This window comes from Piliocolobus tephrosceles, chromosome 2 (genome assembly GCF_002776525.5).
Source record: "Piliocolobus tephrosceles isolate RC106 chromosome 2, ASM277652v3, whole genome shotgun sequence".
NCBI classification, from domain to species: Eukaryota; Metazoa; Chordata; class Mammalia; order Primates; family Cercopithecidae; genus Piliocolobus; species Piliocolobus tephrosceles.
This window is the reverse complement of record NC_045435.1, coordinates 28,028,806-28,055,850: the sequence shown is the minus strand read 5'-3', so window position 1 is coordinate 28,055,850 and position 27,045 is coordinate 28,028,806. Positions and strand designations below refer to the sequence as shown.

General features: G+C 38.8%; 1 protein-coding gene and 1 pseudogene across 1 annotated transcript in view; one reads left to right on the top strand and one right to left on the bottom strand.

Annotated features, from left to right (window-relative positions):
* PHLDB2 (pleckstrin homology like domain family B member 2) overlaps positions 1 to 27,045 on the bottom strand; it is a 196,354-nt gene that overhangs the window by 74,450 nt on the left and 94,859 nt on the right. Inside the window, exon 4 of the mRNA XM_023212919.3 lies at positions 17,563 to 18,908. Coding sequence (XP_023068687.1) covers positions 17,563 to 18,908 — 1,346 coding nt within the window. The remainder of the gene's footprint in view (positions 1 to 17,562; positions 18,909 to 27,045) is intronic.
* On the top strand, positions 23,510 to 23,614 carry LOC111545294 (annotated as a pseudogene).

Here is a 27,045-nt window from a genome sequence, read left to right as displayed (position 1 = left end):
CCTAAAAACTAAACCCAATTATTTTCAGGGAAAGGAAATACATGAAAAATATGTTGTTATGCAGCAAAATGTCTCCCTGAAAAATCTGTGGGGTTTCTTTGGCTATCTAGATGGACAGAGAATTCCCTCAGGGCCACCAACTCCCTGCCCTGTGGTCCACCTGCCTCTGCCCCTGGCAACAGAGCTCTGCCCAGTTGCCACAGTAACCTGGGGAGAAAGGCATCTTGTCATTTGGTCCTCCCACGCTCACCACTACAGAGCAACATATATTCCCTCCAGCATACTAAGTCCGGTGGAGTAGCTTCTAGAAAGAACTACCCTCCAAAGAATCCATTGTCTTATTAAGGACACATACTTCACCCTTGACATAAAACCCAGGCTTCTATTCACATTGCCCCTGGCTCCACCTTAAACTTCAGAGATATGGGTATCCCCACCTTACTGAGGGCCCGCATCATTCAAATACCTGAGAAACTTTTCTCATATTCTGCCTTACTCATACTTAGAAGAAGAAATTTAGTCCTTTCATTCTTATCTCATGAACCAATTCCTCACCTGCATCTTTAAAAATTACTATCACACACACACAAAATACAAATAAAAATTATGATTACTCGGAAGTCTCTCTAAACCTATTGTGGTTTGGTAGCTTTCCAATTAAAAAATAAATAAAATAAAAATTGAATAAACGGCCAGGACTGGTGGCTCACACCTATCATCCCAGAACTTTGGGAGGCCAAGGTGGGGGATCATGTGAGGCCAGGAGTTACAGACTAGCCTAGGCAACATGATGAAACACCATCTCTACAGAAAATACAAAAATTAGCTGGGCATGGTGGCTCATGCCTGTAGTCTCAGCTACTCAGGAGGCCAAGGCAGGAGGACCACTTGAGCTGGGGAGGCAGAGGTTGCACTGAACTGTGACCACATCACTGCACTCCAGCTTGGGTGACAGAGGGAGACCCTGCTTAAAAAAAAAAAAAAAAAAAAAAAAATTGAATAAATATTCAGTGTTACTCACCTGTGTCAACATTTCCCTCAAATCCACTTGCCTCTACTACTATTTCTGGCTATGTGCCTATTTTATTTGTACTTTAAAAACAGACATAAATATAAAGTAAGTATATATTTAATTACTAACATATGCTAAAGTAATGTTTATTTATTTTTATTCTCTTCCTTTTTGAGACAGGGTCTGGCACTGTCACCTAGGCTAGAGTGCAATAATGTGATCATGGTTCACTGTAGCCTCAATCTCTTGGGCTCAAGTGCTCCTCCCACCTTGGCCTCCCAAAGTGCTGGCATTTACAGGAATGAGCTACCACGCCCAGCCTATTTTGATTTTCATTTACATTAAACACATTCTGAAGTAATATAACTTGATTTAATTAATCCTATTACCTTTTTGGCCAATGACGTTTTTCTGACTTGTTTTTTCCACCTCTGCGTTTTGTTAGGCAGATGCAAGTAAATCTCTGACCACAATTACCATTTATCTAGGATCCTCTATATTTTAGACCTTTTCCTGATGATTTTTTGCACTGTTTTTCTACTTAAAATCAACCAGCAGATGGGCGGGCTATGAAATGTTTTACTTTTAAAAAATATTAAGGTTGGAGGTGAACACCTTGCCTTACAAGGCAAAAATATATCATTTTAAAGAAAATGCCCATTATGAATGACTCCAAAACATTCAAGGAGAAAAAAGTGTATTTCACCCTATTGACTGAAAAAAGCTGGCCTTAAGTCAAAGAAATTCATGTGATCAGTATTATCATAATTTCCATACAGCATCTATGAAAAACATGCCAGATGTTTTTCTTACATAGACAGTGTTCCAGAAGGAAGTCTGCACAGTGCCTGAGCCCATTCTGTTAAAGAGATTGTGCTATTGCTCTATACCATTAAAGAAAACACAACAGTGGCCGGGCGCGGTGGCTCAAGCCTATAATCCCAGCACTTTGGGAGGCCGAGACGGGTGGATCACGAGGTCAGGAGATCGAGACCATCCTGACTAACACAGTCAACCCCATCTCTACTAAAAAATACAAAAACTAGCCGGGCGAGGTGGCGGGCGCCTGTAGTCCCAGCTACTCAGGAGGCTGAGGCAGGAGAATGGCGTAAACCCGGGAGGTGGAGCTTGCAGTGAGCTGAGATCCGGCCACTGCACTCCAGCCTGGGCGACAGAGTGAGACTCCGTCCCCCCAAAAAAAGAAAACACAACAAAATTTAATCATGCTGTCATCTCTTTACATTTTCACTTTAGCTTGATCAAGTTCCAAGAGAGCTTGTTTGCTTCTTCTGAAAGACTACAGCTTATAAAACACAACTCATTAAAATAGTCTAGTTCAATCAAAATAAGTATATGAGAGGTATAAAGACCCTTCAATCCTCATGTTTGAAAACATATCCTTTAAAAAAAAATAAGATTTTTTTTTAATGCATAAAGAAACCAGTGGGGTAAAGAACTAGGAAAGTCTACATGTAAAAAAAGGACAGTAGACTATAACATATCAACTGAAAGTACTATAATACAATTATTTTTGAGACATTCGCATACAAATATTATGTGTTAATTTTTTTTTTTTTTTTTTTGAGACGGAGTCTCACTCTGTCACCCAGGCTGGAGTGCAGTGGTGCGATCTTGACTCACTGCAACCTCCGCCACCCAGGTTCAAGCGATTTTCCTGCCTCAGCCTCCCGAGTAGCTGGGACCACAGGCATGTGCCACTATGTCTGGCTAATTTTTTGTATTTTTAGTAGAGATGGGGTTTCACCGTGTTAGCCAGGATGGTCTCGATATCCTGACCTTGTGATTCGCCCGCCTCGTCCTCCCAAAGTGCTGGGATGACAGGCGTGAGCCACCGTGCCCGGCCTGTGTTAAAATTTTAAAAGCATGTGACAAAGTTTTATGTAGAGAAATGCAAAAGAGGGCTGGGCACAGTGGCTCATGCCTGTGATTCCAACACATCAGGAGGCTGAGGCAGGAGGATCACTTGAAGCCAGCCTCATCAACATAGTGAGACCCCATCTCTATAAAAAAGAAAAAAAAAGCAAAACAAACAATGACATGTCTTCTTTCTAAATCTGAGAATAATGTTTAGAAAGTAACTACAGGCATATCTTATTTTACTACATTTTGCTTTATTGCGCTCTGCAGATAGTGCATTTTTTATGAAGTGATTTGTGGAAACCCTGCAGCGAGCAAGTCTATGAGCACATTTTTCCAACAGTATGTGCTCACTTCATATCTCTGTGTCACATTCTGGTAATTCTTACAATATTTAAAACTTTTTCATTATTATCATATCTGTTATGATGATCTGATCGGTATCTTTGACATTACTATTGTAATCATTTTAGACACTACAAACCATGCCCATATAAGACAGCAAACTTAATTAATAAATGTTGTACATGTTCTAACCACTCCACCAACAGGCCATTTCCCTGTCTCTCTCCCGCTTCAGGCCTCCTATTTCCTAAGACACAATATTGAAATTAGGCCAGTTAATAACCCTACAATAGCCTCTAAGTGTTTGACTGAAAGAGTTACAGATCTCACACTTTAAAGCAAAAGCTAGAAACGATTAAGCTTTGAAAGGAAGGCATGCCAAAAATGAGACAGGCCAAAAGTGAGCTCTCTTGTACCAATTAGCCAAGTTGTAAATGCAAAAGAGAAGTTCTTGAAGGAAATTAAAGGTGATTCTTCAGTGAATACACAAATAATAAGAAAGTGAAACAGCCTTATTGCTGATGTAAAGAAAGTTTTAGCGGTCAAAATAGATCAAACACTTCCTTAAGCCACAACCTAATCCAGAGCAAGGCCCTAACTCTCTTTCATTCTATGAAGCTTAAATGAGGTGAAGAAGCTGCAGAAGAAAAATCTGTAACTAGCAGAGGTTGGGTCATGAGGTTTAAGGAAAGACACTGTCTCCACAACATAAAAGTGCAAGGTGAAACAGAATGTGCTGAAGTAGAAGGTGCAGCTAGTCAATTGGGAAGATCTAAGATAATTGATGAAGGTGGCTACAAGAAACAACAGGTTTTCAGCTGGGCCAGTGGCTTACTCCGGTAATCCCAGCACTTTGGGAGGCCTAGGTGGGAGGATCACTTGAGGCCAGGAGCTCAAGACCAGCCTGGGCCACAATTAATCAATCAATAAACAAACAACAAACAAACAATGTAGACAAAACAGCTTTATATTGGAAGAAGATGCCATCTAGGACTTTCATAGCTAGAGAGAAGTCAATGCCTGGCTTCAAAGCTTCAAAGGAAAGGTTGACTCTGTTTTTAGGGGCTAATGTCAGTGCTGATTTTAAGTTGAAACCAATGCTCACTGACTAATCCAAAAATACCAAGGCCCTTAAGAATTATGCTAAATCTACTTTGCCTGTGCTTTCTAAGTGGAACAACAAAGCCTAGATGACCCCACATCTGTTCATACCATGGTTTACTGAATATTTTAAGCCCACTGTTGAGATCTACTGCTCAGGGGAAAAAAAAATCCTTTAAAAATATTACTGCTCAGGAGAAGCGGGGGAGAGCATCAGGAAAAATATCTAAATGCATGCCAGGCTTAATACCTAGGTGATGGGTTGATAGGTGCAGCAAACCACCATGGCATATGTTTACCTACGTAATAATCCTGCATATTATACACATGTATCCCAGAACTTAAAAAAATTTTAAAATATATGAATAAATATTACTGCTCCCTGACAACACACCTAGTTACCCAAGAGCTCTGATAAAAATGCACAAGGAAATAAATGTTGTTTTCATGCCTAATAACACCATATCCATTCTACATCCCATGGGGTAATTTTGGCATTCAAATCTTTTTATTTTAAACATACACCCTACTCTGTAAGACTATAGTTGCCATAGGTAGTGATTCCTCTGATAGATATGAGCAAAGCTAATCAAAAAACCATCTGGAAAGAATTCACCGTTTTAGATGCCATTAAGAACATTTTGGTCCAGAAGAGGAAGCATTGGTATTTTTATCAACATGAACAACAGTTTGGAAGAAGTTGATTCCAGTCCTTATGCAAGACTTTGAGGGGTTTAAGACTTAAGTGGAAGAAGTAACTGCAGATGTGGTAGAAACAGCAAGAGAACTATAAACATAGAACCTGAAGATGTGAATGAATTGCTGAAATCTCGTGATAAAACTTGAACTGATGAGGAATTGCTCTTATGGGTGGGCCAAGAAAATGGTTTCTTGAGATGGAATCTACTCCTGGTAAAGGTGCTGTTAACATTTTTGAAACGACAACAAAGGATTTAGAATATTTACATGAGCTTAATTGATAAAGCAGTGGCAGGGTTTGAGAGGACTGATTCCAATTCTGAAAAAAGTTACACTGTGGGTAAGGCGCAACCAAACAGCACTGCATGTCGCAGATAAATCTTTTGTGAAAGGAAGAGTTGAATCGATGTGGCAAACTTCATTGCTATTTTATTTTAAAGAATCACTGGCTGGGCGCGGTGGCTCACACCTGTATTCCCAACACTTTGGGAGGCTGAAGTGGGTGGGTCACTTGAGGTCGGGAGTTTGAGACCAGCCTGGCCAACATGGTGAAACTGCATCTCTACTAAAAATATAAAAAATTAGCTAGGTGTGGTGGCGGGTGCCTGTAATCCCAGCTACCAGGGAGGCTAAGGCAAGAGAATCACTTGAAGTCAGGAGGCAGAGGTGCAGCAGTGAGTCAACATTGGGCCACTGCACTCCAGCCTGGGAGACAAAGTGAGATTCACAAAAAAAAAAAAAAAAGAAAAGAAATAAAGAAAAAAAGAAATTGCCACAGCCACTCCAACCTCCAACCTTCAACAACCGCCAGTTTGTTCAGTCAGCAGCCATCAACATCAAGGCAAAACCCTCCAACAGCAAAAAGATTACAACTCACTGATGGCTCGGATAATTGTTAGTATTTTTTTAAGCAATAAAGTATTTTTAAATTAAGGTATGTACATTTTTATACATAATGCTGTTGCATACTTCATAGATTATAGTATAGTGTAAACATAACTTTAATATGCACTGGGAAACCAAAAAAATTGCATCGCTTGCTTTATGATGATGTTTGCCTTATTGCGGTGGTCTGGAACCAAACCCACAATATCTCAGAGGTATGCCTGAATATTTTCCTTTCTCCCAAGACAACTTGTAAATTGAAATCTCTGCCTAAGATGATTTAGGCCTTGGTCTTCGTGATCTGATGGAAAAGATGACCTTTCATTGCTTTAGCTTTGTTATTCTATAATCAGAATGAAATAATAATCACCACATGAGAAATCTGTTCCTTTTAATTCTACTCAGCATTTTCTTAAAATTCTGTCTTTCCTCAAAATCCAAATTACAATCCCAGAGCTGGGATATGGTCTTAGCAATTTGGAATAAGAAATATCAATTTATCCAAACCAAAAATTTTCAACCTGCAGTCATTAGACTTCACCAGAGCAAAGTTTTTGGCTATTTGCAACTTTAGGAAACTAATCTCACTGACTTGGCTTCAGGGAAGACGAATTAGACATACTTTTCCCTGTTTCTCCCACTAAGTATAACTCAGAACCCTGTATGTTATATGGAGGAAAAAACAGAAGAAGACTCTGAAAGGTGGAAAGAAGGCAGACTGGGGACCCAAGGAAACACACAGAAGTGTGTCTCTGGGATTTTTCTTTGCCTCAAGTATCCTAGTCTTAAACCTGATGAACCAGTGCATGCCAACAACCAGCCCAATTTCCACAGAACTCTGCTGAGTGAAAAAAGCCAAACCCACAGGTTACATGCTATATGGTTATATTTTGAAATGATAAAATTATAGAAATGGAAAAGAAATCAGTGGTTATCAGGGGTTAAGGAGAAGGGAAGCTGGTGCGGCTATAAAAAGCCAACATGAGAGACTGTTCTGTATCTTCACTGTATCAATGTCAATATTCTAGCTCTGATATTGTCCTGTAGTTTGGCAAGATGTTACCACTGGAGGAAACTGGGTAAAAGATACACAGGATCCCTCTGAATTATGTCTTATGATTGCATGTGAATCTCCAATTATTCAACGTAAAGAGATTATTTTGTTTAAGTGACTTCTAATAAACACCTTCTTAACTGGCACATTGAGATGGCTGAAACAAAAGAAAAAGTGCTGGATGTGTTACCCTTGTAATGTTTGTTTTGGATTTTTTTTTTTTTTTTTTTTTGAAAAATCAATCTCCAACTTTAAAAATATTCTCTACAGCAAATATTCCCATAATCTTTTCTCAAGCTGGGGAAGAGAAATTCACATTATAAGAACTAGCCAATGCAGCCTGGACGCGGTGGCTCACGCCTGTAATCCTAGCACTTTGGGCGGCCAAGGCGGGCAGATCACCTGAGGTCAGGAGTTCCAGACTAGCCTGGTCAATATGGTGAAACCTCATCTCTACTGAAAATACAAAAATTAGCCAGGCATGGTGGTGGGCACCTGTAATCCCAGCTACTTGGGAGGTTGAGGCAGTAGAATTGTTTGAACCCAGGAGGTGGAGGTTGCAGTGAGCTGAGATCGCGCCACTGCACTCTAGCCTAGGCAACAGAGGGAGACTCCATCTCAGGAAAAAAAAAAAGAAAGAAAGAATTAGCCAGCACAATCACTAAACCTATTAGCTGATGATAAATTTTTAAAATGGTAGCTCAATAAATGGTCAGCTTTTAAATTTAGATATACTAGGCCAGGCATGGTGGCTCACACCTGTAATCCCAATACTTTCAGAGGCTGACGGGAGAAAATAACTTGAGGCCAGGAGTTCGAGAACAGCCTGGCCAACATGGCAAAACCCTGTGTCTACTAAAAATACAAAAATTACTCTGGCATGGTGGCATGCACCTGTAATCCCAACGACTCAGCAGGCTGAGCCGAGATCATGCCACTGCACTCCAGCCTGGACAACACTCTGCTCAAAAAAAGAATAATAAATAAATATAAAGTAATTTGACAACAAATATGGGGACCACTTTTACCAGAAACAATCAATAGTCCTCTTTCACTTCATGTATCTCCAAACACACACACACACACATATATATATACACACATTTTTTTTTTTTTTTTTTTTTGAGAGTTTCACTCTTTTGCCCAGGCTGGAGTGCAGTGGCTCGATCTCAGCTCACTGCAACCTTCACCTCACGGGTTCAAGCAATTCTCCTGCCTCAGCCTCCGAAGTAGCTGGCATTACAGGCATGTGCCACCATGCCCGGCTAATTTTGTATTTTGTTAGTAGAGATGAGGTTTCACCATGTTGGTCAGGGTGGTCTCGAACTCCTGACTGCAGGTGATCCACCTGCCTCAGCCTTCCAAAGTGCTGGGATTACAGGTGTGAGCCACCATGCCCGGCCTCCACTCCTATATATTTGTTGGTCTTGATATATTTTCAGTTTTCATTTCGTTTGTATTTTTTTCTACAAATTTTATTTATGAGCTTTATTTCTTATTTAGAAACAAGTGTTCATATATTTATGATTTTTAAAAAGAATGAGACTTCTTCTATAACTGACATAGGGGCATACAGGGCCTCTTTTTAGTCCAAGTTGCTTTTTATATTTCAGCATTTAGCCTGAGGAAGCTGAACTATGTGAAGAGTCGGAACATACATCTCTCAAATTCTAAGAATAATTTTTTAATGCATGGCACCATCAAGAGGCAATAGCTTGTACTGCCACTGTAAGAACAGAGGATTTGCTCTCAAGAACAGACTACTGCAAAAATTCAGCTTAAGGCTTAGGCTGAATCTGAAGATTAAATCAACTTATGTACCTGCCAATGGCCACTCTAGCTCAGAGTATAGGAAGAAAGTCATTGTTTCTCAAGATCCTTTCAAAAGTCTTGAGTCACTAAGTTTATTGGGTTGGTAAACAAACCTCTCACCCCGTTTGCAATTTAGCTGGCTTCTTCCAACTAGTGCAGCCATTTTTTTTTTAATAAATTCAAATTATACTCAGGATGTAATAAACGGAAGGGCCACATCAGGAAGGAGATTCAAGTCAGACTGGAGGACGAAATAGTTTTCAGTACTTAAACTTGCCTTCACATTTCAAAGACATTCTTCCAAAAAAAAAAAAAAAAAAAAAGATTAATACTAAACAACAATAAGCATGCTCTTAACATTGTCCATTCTGCTATCCAAACAAAAAATACTGTCAAACTTATAATATGGCTCAACATAGCCAAAAAGGTCTGAATACCCAACTTATTTTGGGGAGTCAGGAGTCACCAGGAAATAGAGACAGCAAGGAGCAAATAGAGAAGCAAAAAATCTACATGTGGAGTCACTTTCACCTGACAACGCTCACTAGTCTTGGGTTCCTAAACAATTTTTCCTGATTACAACATTAAATAATACCAACCCGTTTATTTTCTGGTCTTTAAAATAGGGTCTGCATCTGACCACCTTTCAGAGATTAGAGAACATATAAAATTTATTTTATAAAATACCAAAAGTCCTTAAACAAATATGCTCAATTAGTCTTTTACTTAATTTTAGAAACATTAGATCTATGATCTGCTCAATGGTACATAAGCAAGACTCTCGGACCTGTAGCCTTGGTTTTTGTATGACCTTGGAGAGCAACAATTCTTACAAAGAATGCTAGAAAATTTTCAAAGTAAAGAAAAATAACTCTTTCATCTTTTTATTTTTAATTGAAATTTGGAAAAGAATTTCTCCTTTCTAGAAGTAAAAAAGAATGCATTTATACTGAGATATCTTCATTTTTTGTATAGAGCTTCACTGTTACCTAGAACTAAATGCATATCATCTGGGAACCAGGGATGCAACCTACAGTCACAGATTAAGGAAACCCAGAATGAATGCCAAGAATGGGTATCAAAAACATTCAATTACTCTTTTTAAAAACATGTAAAGAATGCTTCCTATGCTCTAGTTATCTGGCTAGGAGGTGCATCTATAGTGGTGAGCAAGATAGGTAGGGTCCCAGCCTCTTACTGATTAAAATTATTTAGTTATAAAGTGCTTTCATAGGAGCTATAGGACAAAACACCTTCAATGGTAGGAACTGCTGACCCAGACATTTCACCTATTCATATAACTACCACAGAAACATTATTATGTGCCTTAAAAAAAAAAGCCAACCTTATTTTCAAGGAATCCATATGCAATGTAAAAAATTCATATGTATGTGAAAAATCAGAAAACCTTACTCCATGATGCTTCATGAGAGCTGGCATCACATTACAACACGTTTGAGGAATAAGTATCAATGTGGCCCTGCATAGTTCTAAATGGCAACAATGCTACTTACCAAGGCACTACAGACGACCATCACCAGCCAGAAAGAAAATATTGGATGGCTACAATGCAATTCGTGGGAATCCACTGGTTCTCCACAAAAGAACACAGGTGCCTTTGGCAACGTAACCAAATGAATACTCTTAAAAGCATCAGGGTTTGCTTTCATTTTTTTATTTTGCCCTTTTCTTCTTAAAATGATTTTCACTGCCTTGGACCATAAAAAGCTCTAGACACGGGCCGGGCGCGGTGGCTCAAGCCTGTAATCCCAGCACTTTGGGAGGCCGAGACGGGCGGATCACGAGGTCAGGAGATCGAGACCATCCTGGCTAACACAGTGAAACCCCGTCTCTACTAAAAAATACAAAAAAACTAGCCAGGCGAGGTGGCGGGCGCCTGTAGTCCCAGCTACTCGGGAGGCTGAGGCAGGAGAATGGCGTGAACCCGGGAAGCGGAGCTTGCAGTGAGCTGAGATCCGGTCACTGCACTCCAGCCTGGGCGACAGAGCGACTCCGTCTCAAAAAAAAAAAAAAAAGCTCTAGACAGCCATCACTACCTCTGGACTACTTGGAGGAAGGCAGGTGTCAAATAGGATGAATACAAGAATACCCACTTTATAATGATTTTTCTAACCTCTAAAACAGCAGTCCCCCAAATTTTTGGCAACAGGATTGGCCTCATGGAAGACAATTTTTCCAGGGACATGGGGGAGGGATGGTTTTGGGATGATTCAAGCACATTACATTTATTGGGCACTTTATTTCTATTATTATTACAGTGTAATGTGTAATGAAGTAATTTCATAACTCATCATAATGTAGAATCAGTGGGAGCCCTGAGCTTGTTTACCTGCAACTAGTCGGCCCCATCTAGGGGTGATGGGAGACAGTGACAGATCATCAGGCATTAGACTCTCATAAGGAGCACACAACCTAGATCCCTCATATGTTCAGTTCACAACAGTGTTCACGCTCTTTTGAAAATCGAATGCCACCACTGATCTAACAGGAGTTGGAGCTCGGGCAGTAACGTGAGTGATGGGGAGTGGCTGGAAATACAAATGAACCTTTGCTGGCTTACCACTCACCTCCTGCTGTGCAGTCCCATTTCTAACAGGACAAAAAGCACTACTGGTCTAAGGCCCATGGCCCAGGGGATGGGGACCCCTGCTCTAGAACATCTAACTTGTCAAAGAATCAGCATCCCAGCCCTCTAGCAATACCTTATCCATTAATGTCCTCTACTTGAAACATAGCTCAGAGGAAGTTAAAATGACCCACCAACCAGTCGAAATGGATGTCACAAGGTCTATGAACTGAAATGCACACACTTCATGTGCTCGGGACCTCCTTGAGACCTTACTTGTACTTAGTCACTCTTAGTTCAGAGCACTTCAAATCAAGACTTGATAACTGGTTTCTAAGATCATAAAAAACGAAAAGGCTGGCAAAAATGACCAAAGCATGAATTGGTAGCTGAGAGCAAAAACAAGAAAGAAATAAAAATTATTTTTTTAAAAAAGAAACAAACTAAACATCTCAAATAGCACAGCAGCTGGAAGTTATTTAATACAGACTCAAAGTAGATTGTTTACCTCATTAATAGGTCCTTGGAGGTGCATAATTATAGTTCAATCTTTAGTACTCAATGAAACTACCTTGAGTTTTCAAATAAAGATTGAACACATTAAAAGAAAATCCAGGTGGAACACTAGTATAATCACAGCTGAGCTAAAAATATTACAGATATTATGCTTAGTGAACCAGCTTTACCCCACCTGGTTTCCTCACTAATGAGTTAAAGAAATCTTTGGCATCTATTCATTCTTCATTTATATGAGTTGCATTTACTTTTTGAAAATTATGCTTTGACAATTTGGAGATCCTAATAAAATGCACAAGTGACTCACTCTATCCAGTCAATTAAATTGCACTGCCCATGAAGTGTATCTCATGGGCTGGATGCCCAGACATATCTTTTCTTGGCTTCTGAGGTAAATCGCAAATGGCAGTAGAACATCACCTTTACTGACTCGCTATTCTCTGCAGTTTTTGTTTTACTGAATCTGTGCTATAGTTTTTGTTTCTAATCCTTGGCCTGGGATTCTGGTTTGCATACAACTGATAGTTATCTCCACTGGTGGCAACCATGACTAGGAATCTGGTTTCACGATCTGACCACGTGGAGTTGTCAGGTAGAACTGGAATTCAGCCTTGGTCAGGTGAGAGGTGACAGATTATTTGTTTGTTGTTGTTTATAATTTGTTTGTTTTTCTATTTGTGTACTCGTATCAGGAATATATTTAGTGCCTGATGGAAAAACAGTCTTTTGAGATCTGTGTTCCAGTGAGATTTTGTGTTCCAGTGTTCACTTTTGATCTGTAATTGGAGCTGTAGGACTTATGCCATAAACCTTTCATCTGTCTCTCTACCTGGGGGTGGGGGGAGGGGGAAACACTCTGTGTAGGTGAAATATTTTTCTATCTCCCAAGGATAATAATAAATTAAATAGAGACGGCCTACTGTTCTGATTGGTTTACAGAGACTAACAAGTAGTTAGAGAAATCTAACATTCCCAGAATTTCAGGAATTTATTTTCTTGAAGTAAATTTTGTGAAATTCTAATGCTTTAACTGTGCTTTTTTAAACAATGGGGTCTCACTCTGCCACCCGGGCTGGAGTTCAGTGCCATGAACATGGCTCACTGCAGCCTCAATCTCCTGAGCTTAATCAATACTCCCACCTCAGCCTCCCAAGTAGCTGGGACTACAGGTGTGCACCACCACACGCAGCTAATTTTTGGATTTTTTGTAGAGACAGGGTTTTGCCATGTTGCCTGGGCTGGTCTCAAATTCCTGGGCTCAAGTGATCCTCCCACCTTGGCCTCCCAAAGTACTGGGATTGCAAGTGTAAGCCACCTCACCCAGCCTAACTGTGCTCTCTTAAAAAAAAAAAAGACCTGATTTGATAATTTGGTTTTAAAAACACCTTTAGGGACACATGTTCTCAGAATCTCTTTGGGCTGTGTCATGGGCAAATATAACTTTTAAGAAAGAAAATACATTTTAAAAACAACAACAACAAAACAGCTATACATCTTTTCCTTGTTTCATCAATGTATAGTATAATACAAATATAATCTCATTTTTTAAAAAAACTTGAATGTTTTATGATGAAGAAATTAGTTCACCTGAACTTTTAAACTGCCTTATATTAGTCTGCCAAAAACATAAGCTAAGATTACTTCCATAATATTAAGAAAAATATAAACTTTGTGCTCACCTAAACTGAATTATAACTATGACTAACCTTTTCACATTTTCAGTAATTATGTCCTGTGAAGTTTAGCTTGAACATAATTTCTAATACCTTTAAGTATTTTTGATGTGTGTCTGGTTGTTCCAGAATGCAGAAGAGCACAATGAAGAGCAGAAGTTGATGGAAACAGAAAATTTCAGATTTGCAAAAGGGGAGTTAGATTTAACTTGGTTTATAATGCTTGCAAATAAAAAGGCTATAAAGAAGTAACAAAATTTTAAGAATTTGGCAAAGTTTGCATGATTTTGATGCAATTATTCATAAAGTATATTTAATGTAATGCATTAAAAATGTAATATATGACAAGCACCCTGTTAATGTAAAACTAAAATGCAGTTATCTCTATTGAAATGACAGACTGAACTTGGAGAAATCAGCCTATGCTTGTAAAAGGCAGTAAAAGGTTATTCTACATAATCTGCCCAAAGAACAGAGATTAGTGTCTTACAAGAGTAACTTCCTGAGCTTTGCGCTGATTGGAATGTATTCTTGCATATTTAAAATAACAAAAAGAGTTTTCTTCATTTTTTAACGATTTGAAGCTTCTTGCTCATCATAAAATAATCCATTGCCATTTGATTAAATAGCCAAACCACAAACATTCACTACTCTCAGGTATACACAATTCTTTATTACTCAAATGACAAAACCTCTCATTTTGCCTTCAGGATCAGACAGACCCTAAATACAGAAGAAAAAAAAAAATTCCAAGATATCTATTCCTGAACCACTTTTACGTTTTCCCAGAGAACCTCTGGGCAATCACAAATAATTGTTTTTTAATTTTACAAAAAGAAAGAGGCTAGAAATAAGTAGGTTTGTTCACCGTGCCCCTAAAAATTTCTCAAATCAAATGAGGAAGTTGCCTGCCCTTAAGATAATTTTATACAGGTAAACTATTATTTTTAATATTATAGGTAATGTTCAAAGATTGGGTACTTTACAGAAAGGCCCTGAATATATGCCAGTGCCCTCACTCTCTGTAATATGTTCTTAAAAAACTGATTTAAAGGATTTTAACGCTCCTTCATGCTGATATTGTTTGTTAAATTAACCATAAATTAACCATAGCCACTTAACTCTTACATTCACCAAGTATTCTCTACTTTCCCCGTGAGCTTGCCTACAAAATACAATATCTCGTTAACAAAGAAAAGACAGTTTTAGAACCTTGTGGACAGAACTTTACCAGGTATTCTTAACTCTTAATATTTCAAAGAATTGCATAGAGAAAATTAGACAGTACTAGGCACCCAAATCAGATTTTCAGGACTTTTTAGTCCAGAAATAGATGACTTCATGAAACCAAATTAAGAGCCCAAGAAACAGAGGAATAAGAATTAATTACATAGAAGTGATTGAATTGATAATAAAAATTGAGTGTCTAAACGTGGATATGTGTTTTGGAATATTACTAGTATTATTTTTAACATTCTATTTTTTCAGGGGGAAAACCCTTTGGCATTCATAGTGCTCTATCTCTAATCCTCTATTCAGCTAACTCTGATTTTGCAAACTAAATGAAATATTATTTTAATGGTAAATTGTTCTCACTGATCTCTGGGAATTCAGGAAGTAATCTGAGTCACTTTACTTTTTAATGGCAATATCATAATTTGCATAGGCTTGATAAGAATCTGTCATCCCTTTTACCACAATGTAGTCAAACAAATAGACTATGCAACCAAGATCAAGCCTAGAGTGTCAAATTTAAAAATAAGCCTCATTTCAACAGATACGATAAATCCACTATTAAAGAGAAAAAATAAGGGCCGGGCGCGGTGGCTCAAGCCTGTAATCCTAGCACTTTGGGAGGCCGAGACGGGCGGATCACGAGGTCAAGAGATCGAGACCATCCTGGCTAACACGGTGAAACCCCGTCTCTACTAAAAAAATACAAAAAACTAGCCGGGCGAGGTGGCGGGCGCCTGTAGTCCCAGCAACTCCGGAGGCTGAGGCAGGAGAATGGCGTAAACCCGGGAGGCGGAGCTTGCAGTGAGCTGAGGTCCGGCCACTGCACTCCAGCCTGGGCGACAGAGCAAGACTCTCCGTCTCAAAAGAAAAAATATATATAACTTCATATCTACGGCAATATCCACAAAGCTCTCCCAAGAAGTCAAAACTGTTTATGACTTAACGGGCCCAACCTTACAGGCAGTACAGAAGGTCACTTCCTGGATTGCCAAGAATCATACCAGATTTGGAAAATCTGGAGGAAAGAGAAATTCACCAACACTTAGAGATGCTGACCATGAAAGCTAGCAGAGATGAATTTCTTGAGTTTGGTTGCCTATCCTTGGGATAGAAGAGCAAATGGAAGCATTTAAGGAAGATGTCCAGAGTAACGGAAGCCATTAAAAATGCTCTCCCAGATTCCTTGTTATCAGATAGAAGTTAATATTCTGGCTTTATAAGTAACAGTTGCTTTGCATGGTATAGCATTGTATTTGCTGTCCATATACAAGACTTTTGTATGCTAATTGAAACATCTTCTGAATTTCTGTCAACGAAGCAAGCCCAAACACAATGCCATTTTGTGACCAAGAATAGTCTGCAGAGATTATTTATGATAATAAAGAGGAATGTGATACTGAGTACTGTATAACTGACCCACCCAAAGACTATCTAAATTCTCTAAGGTTATGCACATTTGTTTTCATTCACTATTGTCAGTTAGGATATTTGAAAACCCTGTAAGAACAGACATCAACTTATCAAAAACTATGAGTGATGCAAATGATTACTGCTCTAAAATGTCAAACATACTTCCTACTGGATGGATACAAATGGTTTCCGTCCATTATAAGCCAAAGGTTACAAGAGGTGTGTCCAATCTTGGTCCACACTGGAGAAGAAGAACTGTCTTGGGCCACACATAAAATACGCTAACAATAACTGATGAACTTAAAAAAAAAAAAAAAAAAGGTAAAAAAAATCTCATCATGTTTTAAGAAAGTTTGAGTTTGTATGGGATGACATTCAAAGCCATTGTGGGCCATGTGCGGCCCACAGGCCACAGGCTGGACAAGGCTGGGTTACAATTTTATTGTCCTATAGGGTATTAACCAGTTTTGTGATTCAAAAATCATATTCTAGAATATTTTAGCAACTAAAATACTTCTGATAATCCTATAGTGTTGTTGTAAATCAGCTTCACTATCCTGCAGCTTCTCTCGTTAAGGAAATCACGAATCAAAAATGAATCAAAGTAATCTCTGACAGGTATTCATTCTAAAAGAGAAAAACCTGTGCTTAAAAGAGAATGGAAAAAAGCAGTTGTCTGTTCTCATTCATTGGTGAGACTCTCAAGGGATGTTTCCTCCTGTCTTCTTATTTTCAATAAGTATAAATTCATTTTAAATGGAAAAAGACAACTCAATAGATCTTGTATGTGTAGTTTGGAGTCACTGTACGTGCTAAGAATCAGAGCTAAAGATAGTAAGGTTGTGTATGAACAGTGTGGAGAAAAGCTGAGCACCACTGAGGCAACTCCAACTTTCTAGACAACTTGCTATAAAGACAAATTCACTACCTAATTCTTGGTGAGTCATGATTTCACTGACTACTTCTCTCATAACCATACACATGCAAATTTAATGATATAAATAATACAAGTAAGCATTTCCTCATAGTCTTAAAGAGAAGTTTGTAAGACTCGGAAATTTCATAAAATTCGCAACTCCTCTGTTATGTTTTTAGAGAATTTATACTTGTGAGAAGTCCGCAGAGCAACCAAATTAACATTAATTCCTGGAGGCCTTCAAGATAGCCAAACATGACTATTAATAGTGATATGGGAAGAAGCAGCATAGAGCAGGAGAGAAGAGAAAGATAGCAGCTGTGGCTGGTGAACATGAATATCCTATATTCCCACATATCCTGGAGTCCATCTCCAAGGCTGCCCTGTAGATGCTGGTTAATGAAACAGTGAGGTCAATCACTGTTAGATGAAGATTACCAATCGCTCCATCTCCTGCTCCCTGAGTCTTTCCTCCCTCTGCCGCCGGTGATAATCCATCAGGTCATCACGTCCTGAAATGGAGCTAATGCTGCTTTTCCGTTCCCGAAGGACAGGCTGGGGGGTTCCTGAGGTCTGTCTGAGGCTTTCCAAATCAGCCTCATCAAATTCCACAGATCCACAAGAGAAGTTCCTCCTGGTCGCAAACACTCTGTCTGACTCTCCAGCAAGAAGTGAATGACTCGGGTTTGTCCCCACGTATGAAGCCCGATCAAAGTCATCGGAGGCGCAGGAGGAGGTGGAGGCCAGAAGCATCTTCCGAGCCACTCGAGGACTGGCAGGGACACTGAGGGTAGAACTTACATAAGGATTGCCTTCAGAAGCAGAGGTTTTATAGGCTAAAGCCCCTGAGCTCAAAGAAGAAAAATTAAGGTAATTGTCATTGTCTATTATGCTATGAGGTAGATCCTTTTCCCCAAGTTTTGTTCGTTTGGAATTGCCCAGAGAGTTTCTTGGAGGCAAGCTGAGAGGTGTCAGCTGGTTCTCTGTGGCTTTGTACAACCTGGGAAGTGATCGGCTGTAGGCTCCCATGTGACTCAGGCTGCTGCTGGAGTACTTCCTAGTTCTCAAATTGATGTTTTCAGATGCAAGCTCCTTGTGTCTACTTAACTTGGGTTGAAGTGTCAGGCTGTCCTGAACGCTCATTTTCCTGGCTTGCTTTGGGCTTGAAGGCATGCTTGCAGCTCCCGATCTGATAGGAGGGGGGCCAGCATCACTCAGGGAACTTCCATTCCACATGGCCAGGAGCGAGCCAGATGCCTTCCGACCTTCCAGCCCTCCGAGAAAGTAGACATTGTCATGCGATTTATTCCTTGAGCTATACTTGGAATAGGGAGGCTTCTCTGAGAGCCTCAAGGCCCTTTCACTGTCCCGGCCAGTATAATGATCAAAGTCTGCTCTTCCAAGTGGATATCCACTAAGGGAGGATGTAGTGCTGAGTAAAGGAGTTGGAGGTTTCATAGCAATATTTTTGTCAGTTCCATCATAAGAGAACTGCTTGCTTCCCTGGATTTTGGCTAAGGAGGGGCTGCTTTTGACACTGGTTCCCAAAGGGGAAGGGCTTCTCTTTGCAGGCACAGGTTGTGAGAGGGTTAAATAGGAGCCAGAATAGTCTCCATTGGCTTTAAATCTCAGACTGGAAGAGTATTTCTTTGGGCTGAGGCTCTCCATCATGTTTTGGAAATCGTTCTCAACAGAATGCACCACAGAGTCTTCCTCTAAGCTACCATTTTCTAAATCTAGCTCCTTTTGTATGTAGCTACGCTCTTCCATAATCTTGCTGGAATCTGTAAAGAAATAAAAGAGAAAATTTTGCATTAAAAAAGATTTTAAGAGAACAACCCCTTGTTAGGCCTACATCTGAACAAATAATCTTGCAGTCTGACCTAATGTAAATAAACACAAACTCAGTTTTACTAATAAACCTGTTAAAACCATACAGCAAATTAAAGGAGAATAAAGATCACTAATCTGAGATATCTTATGTACAAAAGAAAAATAACTTAAAAGGACCGCAATGACATTTGAGTGAAACAAATCCCTAATCAAATAAAGGTGCAGGATTAGGCTGGGACATAAAAAAGACAATTTCTCCTTAACGTTCTGGCCCTTCAAGGAACACCTGCTTCCCTAGTGACTAGCTAACGCCCAAAGACATAATGCAATGGACTTTACTATAGCTGTCTCTGCTAGAATCATTAACTGCTCAGAAATAAAGTCCTGAGGAAACAAAATTCACATTTGGGCAGAAAAAGAAAAGTTTACGTTAGACACTGATCAATAACGTGAGAGTTAGAAGATGGTCTTTAAACGAGGGCTCTGGGAGTTACCTTCTCAACAAAAAGACTTAAAGCTCCTTTAGTCATCAGAGGCAGGTAATAACAAAGAAAAGGGTATTCCACCAATTACTGACACATGATCAGGATGGTATATTTAAAAACCTGAAACTGTTATATCCTTCAAATTTTCTGCTACCCCAAATGCACTATGCTCATCCTATCAGGACCTACTCACTCTTCCAGGGAATAGATCAGGATTCTATGTTCCATGATTAAAATTTTTAAGAAAATATGTTTTGATCCCCGGTTTGAACAATGTTAACTTAAAAAACTAAAGTTTTAGCCTATGAAAATGTCTTTTAATTACAAACTATTACTGCAAATGGGAAGGATTATAATTCTACCTGTTAAAAATTTTTTTCTTAGATTATCAGTAAAGTGAAAATACAATTTAAACATTGTCATTGAACTCATGAACCACTAAAACTGTCCTCCAAACCCTTAGGCACATCAGACACTATGACATCACTGGTCTATATATAAACAGTATCACATATGGTTAGTAATGGTTTCATAATATGGTTGTCTCTGTAACTAGGCCACAGGTTTAAGGAAGAGGTTATGCCTAGTATTTTCATCTTCCACCCCTCTAGCTCTCGTTGCCCCAGAGGTGAGAAATTCAATGAATGTAAGCTTTCCATTTTAATCAAAGCCTTCCTCACTCCCTCTCAGCCATGGATTAAGGACCTTCACCCTGTTGCTCAGCTTCACACAGTTTCTGAGCAAATTCAGATAGCCTAGTAAAGAGCTCCTTCTTTATCCACAAGGCCACGAAACAGTCTGGCTGCATAAATCCTGGTGATGGGCCAGGTACCCAACTGCTCATAAAGGTGCAGCCTCCCCCAACAAACTCTGCCTTGGGTTCCTTATCCTCTAACTCAAATCCCTGCCCAGATAGATACAAACATATTTGTCTTTTTAAATGTACCTTAAAAAAAATGAAGTTTCTTCATTATATTTGGCTCCCAGCTGGGATCTAGTCCTGTCATCTAGCTCCTGGTAAGGCTTTCATTTCCTCTGGGACACTGCCCTTTCTGCCTCCAAGACTAATACTCTTCTCAGCATATGTCTACTGCTATCAATTCCGGTTTTAAAAGCAACACCAGCCTAGTTTGAGACCTATCTTACCATGTCCGCTTAGAGGACTAAAACTGAGACTCCTCTATTCCGAAGTAACATCATCTCTCGTTGGCTTGCCATATTGAAATTCCAGCAAGCCTTGGCCAATTCTCTCACGTTAAATATTTTGGAATTGAAAAAACAAGGAAATAGATGGATCCTGAGGACATTACAGTGTTATTTATTAGAATGGGAAAATACCATAAATGCCAAATAATAGGGAAAAAATCAAATAAGCTATAATACATCATGAGAGCATATTATACAATCATACAATCATTTAATATCATATTTTGAAGTACATTTTATAGCACAAAAAGTACATTCATAAAATGTTAAGTTAGTTTTAAAAAACATATCAGCTTTTTTACACAGACACACACCCATATACATGGATTATACACATACAGGTATATTTCTGTACATAATACAATGAGTGCCGTTTTCTTATACAGTTGACTCTTGAACAATACAGGCTTGAACTACATGGGTACACTTACATGCAACATTTTTTTCAATAAATACACTGGAAAATTTTTTGGAGATTTGCAATAATTTGAAAAAACTCAAACTGCGTAGCCTAGAAATACTGAAAAAACAAAAAAGAAAAGTGAGGTATGTGATGAGCATAAAATATTTGTGGCTACTAGTCTATTTCATCATTTACAACCATAAAATATACACAAATGTCTTATGAAAAGTAACACAGACTACACATAATGCCATTCTCAGTAGAGAGAAATGTAAACAAACATAAAAATATGATATTATATCATGGTTGCATAAAATTAACTGTAGTACATACCATACTACAGTAATTGGACACCCCCTGTTGCTACTGCAGTGAACTCAAGCGTTGCAGGTATTCACTGAAAATGCCACGTGATGCTAATCACCTGTGCATGTGCAGTTCATCTCTCCAGTAAATTTAATATTGCAGTAATAAGGTATATCTCATGGTTCTCAAGTTTTTTTTTAACACATTTAATTTAATACTATAAACCCTGAATAACACCATGGGACACATACAAAATGCCGCTAGTGATGCTGGAAGTGCACCCAGGAAGCAGAGACAAGTCACAACATTACACGAAAAAGTTGAACTGTCTGATATGTACCAGAGATTGAGGCCTGCAGCTACAGTTGCTTGCCATTTCAAAATAAATGAATCCAGCATAAGGACCACTATTAAAATAAAGAAAAGAAAAATTGTGAAGTTGTCACTGCAAGCTATGCCAGAAGGTATGAAAATTTTATACTTTTTGTGAAAAAACTTTGAGTCTCAGTGAAAGTGCACCTTTTAAGTGGGCACAGGATTCCTTTAAAAAAAGGCATACCTACAGACTCTAATAATATCCAAGAAAAGGCAAAATCATTACATGACAACTTAAAGCAAAAGGAGGTAAGGAATCTAAAGCTGGTGAGAATTTAATGCCAGCAAAGGATGGTTTGATATTTTAGAAAGAGGTTTGGCCGAAAAAATATTAAGATAACAGCAAAAGCAGCTTCTGCCAACCAAGAGGCAGCAGATAAGTTCTTGGACACCACATCAATTCCCTGAGGAGAAAGGATATCTGGCTGAACAGGGTGGTTTCATTGTTTTTATTTATTTGTATATTTTTTAATCAACTCCTAAGCACTTAGATGAACAGGTTTTTAATGAAGACAAAATTTGCCCAATCCTGAAAAAAAAAAAAAAATGCCACAAAGGACATTTACTAGTAAGGAAGAGAAGCGAGCACCAGGATTTAAGGCAGCAAGGACAGACTTACTCTACCATTTTGTGCATACGCAGTCATAGTTATGACCAGAACTGTCCTCTATAAAGCTGCTAACCCTGAGCCTTCAAAGGAAAATATAAATACTAGTCTTTTAGCTGTACCACAAGAAGGCTTGGACAATGAGAACTCTTTTCCTGGATTGGTTCCATTGATGCTTTGTCCCTGGAGTCAGGAAGTACTTTGCCAGTAAGGGACTGCTTTTAAAGTTCTTTTGACATTAGACAATGCCTCTGGCCACTCAGAACTCCATTAGTTCAACACCAAAGGCATGAAAATGCTCTACTTGCCCCCAAACACATCTCTAATTCCGCCTTTAGATCAGGGGGTCCTAAGGAGCTTTCAGGCTCATTACGGTACCCTATGGAAAGCACTGTCAATGCTATGGTAGAGAACCCCGATAGAGAGAAAAGCATAAAAGCCTGGAAGTATTACCCTGTTGACAATACCATCATTGTTACAGAAAAGGCCATGAAAGCCATGGAGCCCAATATAATACATATCTGCTGGAGAAAACTGTGTCTAGATGTTGTATATGACTTCACAAAATTTACAACAAAGCCAGCCAAGAAAATCACCAAAAAGACTGTGGATATGGCCAAAAAAAAAAAAAAGGCAGTGGGTGAAGGGTTTCAAGATATGGGTCTTGAAGAAATTCAAGTGCTAATACACCACACAAGAGGAATTAACAGAGGACTACTTAATAGAGAAAAGTGCTTCTAAACTACTGTCAGATGGTGAAGAAGATGTAGAAGAAGCAGTACCAGAAAACAAACTGACATCACACAATCTGGCAGAAGGGTTCCGATTATTCAAGACTGCTTTTCTTTTACAACATGGACCCTTCTATGATACAGGCACTGAACTACAGCAAATGGATGAAGAAGGATTCTTCCCATAAAAAAATTTTTAGAGAAATAAAAAAAGTAAAGTTTACTTTTTGTCAAGTTACACTTTACAAAAGGGTGTAAAGTCACACTGAGTGTGCCTGCCTCTCCTGCTTCCCTTCTACCTCCTCCACTTCTGCCTCTGCCACTCCGGAGACATCAAGACCAGCTCGTCCTCTTTGTCCTCCTCAGCCTACTCAACATGAAGATGAAGAGGATGAAGACCTTCATGATGATCCACTTCCACTTAATAAATAGTAAATATAAGACTATACTTTCAGGGATCATTTCTATAGTTCATTACTAGAGAAGTTTCTCTGAACATGGAGAGTACCAACTTCTACGCAAATAAACTAGAAAATCAAGAAGAAATGGATAAATTCCTGGACACATACACTCTCCCAAGACTAAACCAAGAAGTCGAACCTTGAATAGACCAATAACCAGTTCTGAAATTGAGGCAGCAATTAGCAGCCTACCAATCAAAAAAAGTCCAGGACCATAGCTGAATGCTACCAGAGGTACAAAGAGGAGCTGGTACCATTCCTTCTGAAACTATTCCAAACAATAGAAGAAGAGGAAATACTCCCTAACTCATTTGATGAGGCCAGCATCATCCTGATACCAAAACCTGGCAGAGACACAACAAAAAAGGAAAATTTCAGGCCAATATCCCTAATGAACATCAATGTGAAAATCTTCAATAAAATACTGGCAAACCGAATCCAGCAGCACATCAAAAAGCTTATCCACCACGATCAAGTCAGCTTTATCCCTGGGATGCAAGCTGGTTTAACATATGCAAATCAATAAACATAATCTATCACATAAACAGAACCAACAACAAAAACCACATGATTATCTCAATAGATGCAGAAAAGGCCTTCAACAAAATTCAACAGCCCTTCATGCTAAAAACTCTCAATAAACTAGGCACTGATGGAACGTATCTCAAAATAATACGAGCTAGTTATGACAAACCCACAGCCAACACCATACTAAATGGGCAAAAACTGGAAGCATTCCCTTTGAAAACCAGCACAAGACAACGATGCCTTCTCTCACCCTCCCATTCAACATAGTATTGGAAGTTCTGGCCAGGGCAATCAGGCAACAGAAAGAAATAAAGGGTATTCAATCAGGAAAAGAGGAAGTCAAATTGTCCCTGTTTGCAGATGACATGATTGTATATTTAGAAAACCCCATCATATCAGCCCAAAATCTCCTTAAGCTGATAAGCAAGTTTAGCAAAGTCTCAGGATACAGAATCAATGTGCAAAAATCACAGGCGTTCCTATACACCAGTAACAGACAAACGAGAGCCAAATCATGAGTGAACGCCCATTCACAATTGCTACAAAAGAATAAAATACCTAGGAATACAACTTACAAGGGATGTGAAGGACCTCTTCAAGGAGAACTACAAACCACTGCTCAAAGAAATAAGAGAGGACACAAAGAAACGGAAAAACATTCCATGCTAATGGATAGGAATAATCAATATCATGAAAATGGCCATACTGCCCAAAGTAATTTATAGATTCAATGCTATCCCCATCAAGCTATCATTGACTTTCTCCACAGAATTGGAAAAAACAACTTTAAATTTCATATGGAACCAAAAAAGAACCCGCATAGCCAAGACAATCCTAAGCGAAAAGAACAAAGCTGGAGACATCATGCTACCTGACTTCAAACTATACTACAAGGCTACAGTAACCAAAACAGCATGGTACTAGTGTCAAAACAGATAGACCAATGGAACAGAACAGAGACTTCAGAAATAACGCCACCCATCTACAACCATCTGATCTTTGACAAACCTGACAAAAACAAGCAATGGGGAAAGGATTCCCTATTTAATAAATGGTGTTGGGAAAACTGGCTAGCCATATACAGAAAGCTGAAACTGGATCCCTTCCTTACACCTCATACAAAAATTAACTCAAGATGGATTAAAGACTTAAACATAAGACCTAAAACCATAAAATCCCTAGAAGAAAATCTAGGCAATACCATTCAGGACATAGGCATGAGCAAAGACTTCATGACTAAAACACACCAAAAGCAATAGCAACAAAAGTCAAAATTGACAAATGGGATCTGATTTAACTAAAGAGCTTCTGCACAGCAAAAGAAGCTATCATCAGAGTGAATGGGCAACCTACAGAAAGGGAGACAATTTTTACAATCTATCCATCTGACAAAGAGCTAATATCCAGAATATACAAAGAACTTAAACAAATTTACAAGAAAAAAAACAACCCTATCAGAAAGTGGACAAAGGATATGAACAGACACTTCTCAAAAGAACACATTCATGCAGCCAACAAACATATGAAAAAAAGCTCATTATCACTGGCCATTAGAGAAATGCAAATCAAAACAACAATGAGATACCATCTCACACCAGTTAGAAAGGCAATCATTAAAAAGTCAGGAAACAACAGAAGTTGGAGAGGATGTGGAGAAATAGGAATGCTTTTACACTGTTGGTGGGAATGGAAATTACTTCAACCATTGTGGAAAACAGTGTGGTGATTCCTCAGGGATCTAGAACTAGAAATACCATTTGACCCAGCATTACTGGGTCATTACTGGATATATACTCAAGGATTATAAATCATTCTACTATAAAGACACATGCAAACATATGTTTATTGTAGCACTGTTCACAATAATAAAGACTTGGAACCAACTTAAATGCTCATCAATGATAGACTTGATAAAGAAAATGTGGCACATATACACCATGGAATACTATGCAGCCTTAAAAAAGGATGAGTTCATGTCCTTTGCAGGGACATGGATGAAGCTGGAAACCATCATTCTCAGCAAACTAACACAAGAACAGAAAACCAAACACTGCGTGTTCTCACTTATAAGTGGGAGCTGATCAATGAGAACACATGGACATGCAGAGCGGAACATCACACACCAGGGCCTCCTGAGGGGTGAGGGGCTACAGGCAGGATAGCATTAGGAGAAATGCTTAATGTAGATGATGGGTTGATGGGTGCAGCAAACCACCATGGCACGTGTATACCTATGTAACAAACCTGCACCTTCTGCACATGTATCCCAGAACTTAAAGTATAATTTTTAAAAAGTCAATACATTTTCTCTCCCTTGTGAACATCTTAATAACCTTTTCTCTAAATTACTTTATTATAAGAATATAGTCTATCATACATATAAAATATGTGTTATTTTGTATTAAAATATGTGTTAATTGGCTTTGTTATTAGTAAGGCTTCTGGTCAATGGTAAACTAACAGTAGTTAAGTTCTGGAGGAGTAAAAAGTTATATGCAGATTTTCAACTTGCCAGGGTGTCAGTGTTCTTAACCGCCGAGTTGCTCAAGAGTCAACTGTACATACACCTAACCATACACACGGGTGGGGATCAAGCCAAAATCCTGGGAATCAACATTGGTCTCCTCTGTCACTAGCACCCCCTTCCTCATTTTATCCATCAATAAATCCTATCAACACTGTCCTTAAAACATATTCTGAATCTGATCATTTCTTAGCATTTCCAAGGTAGCCTCTCTAGTACAAGCCAGTATCTTCTCTTGCCTCCTCAATATGCCTATTCTTCCACAACAATAATAACAATAACAATGGACTGGAAGAAACCACACCAAAAAAATCAGTAGTGATTTTATTTGGATGGTAGTTTTACCAGTGACTTTTAACTTACCTCTCTCATACTAGTTCATATTTTCTACGTTTTATATACTTGGACTGTTTTGACAAGCAGGAAAAAGAACTCACCATAAAATACTAGAATATGTAACAA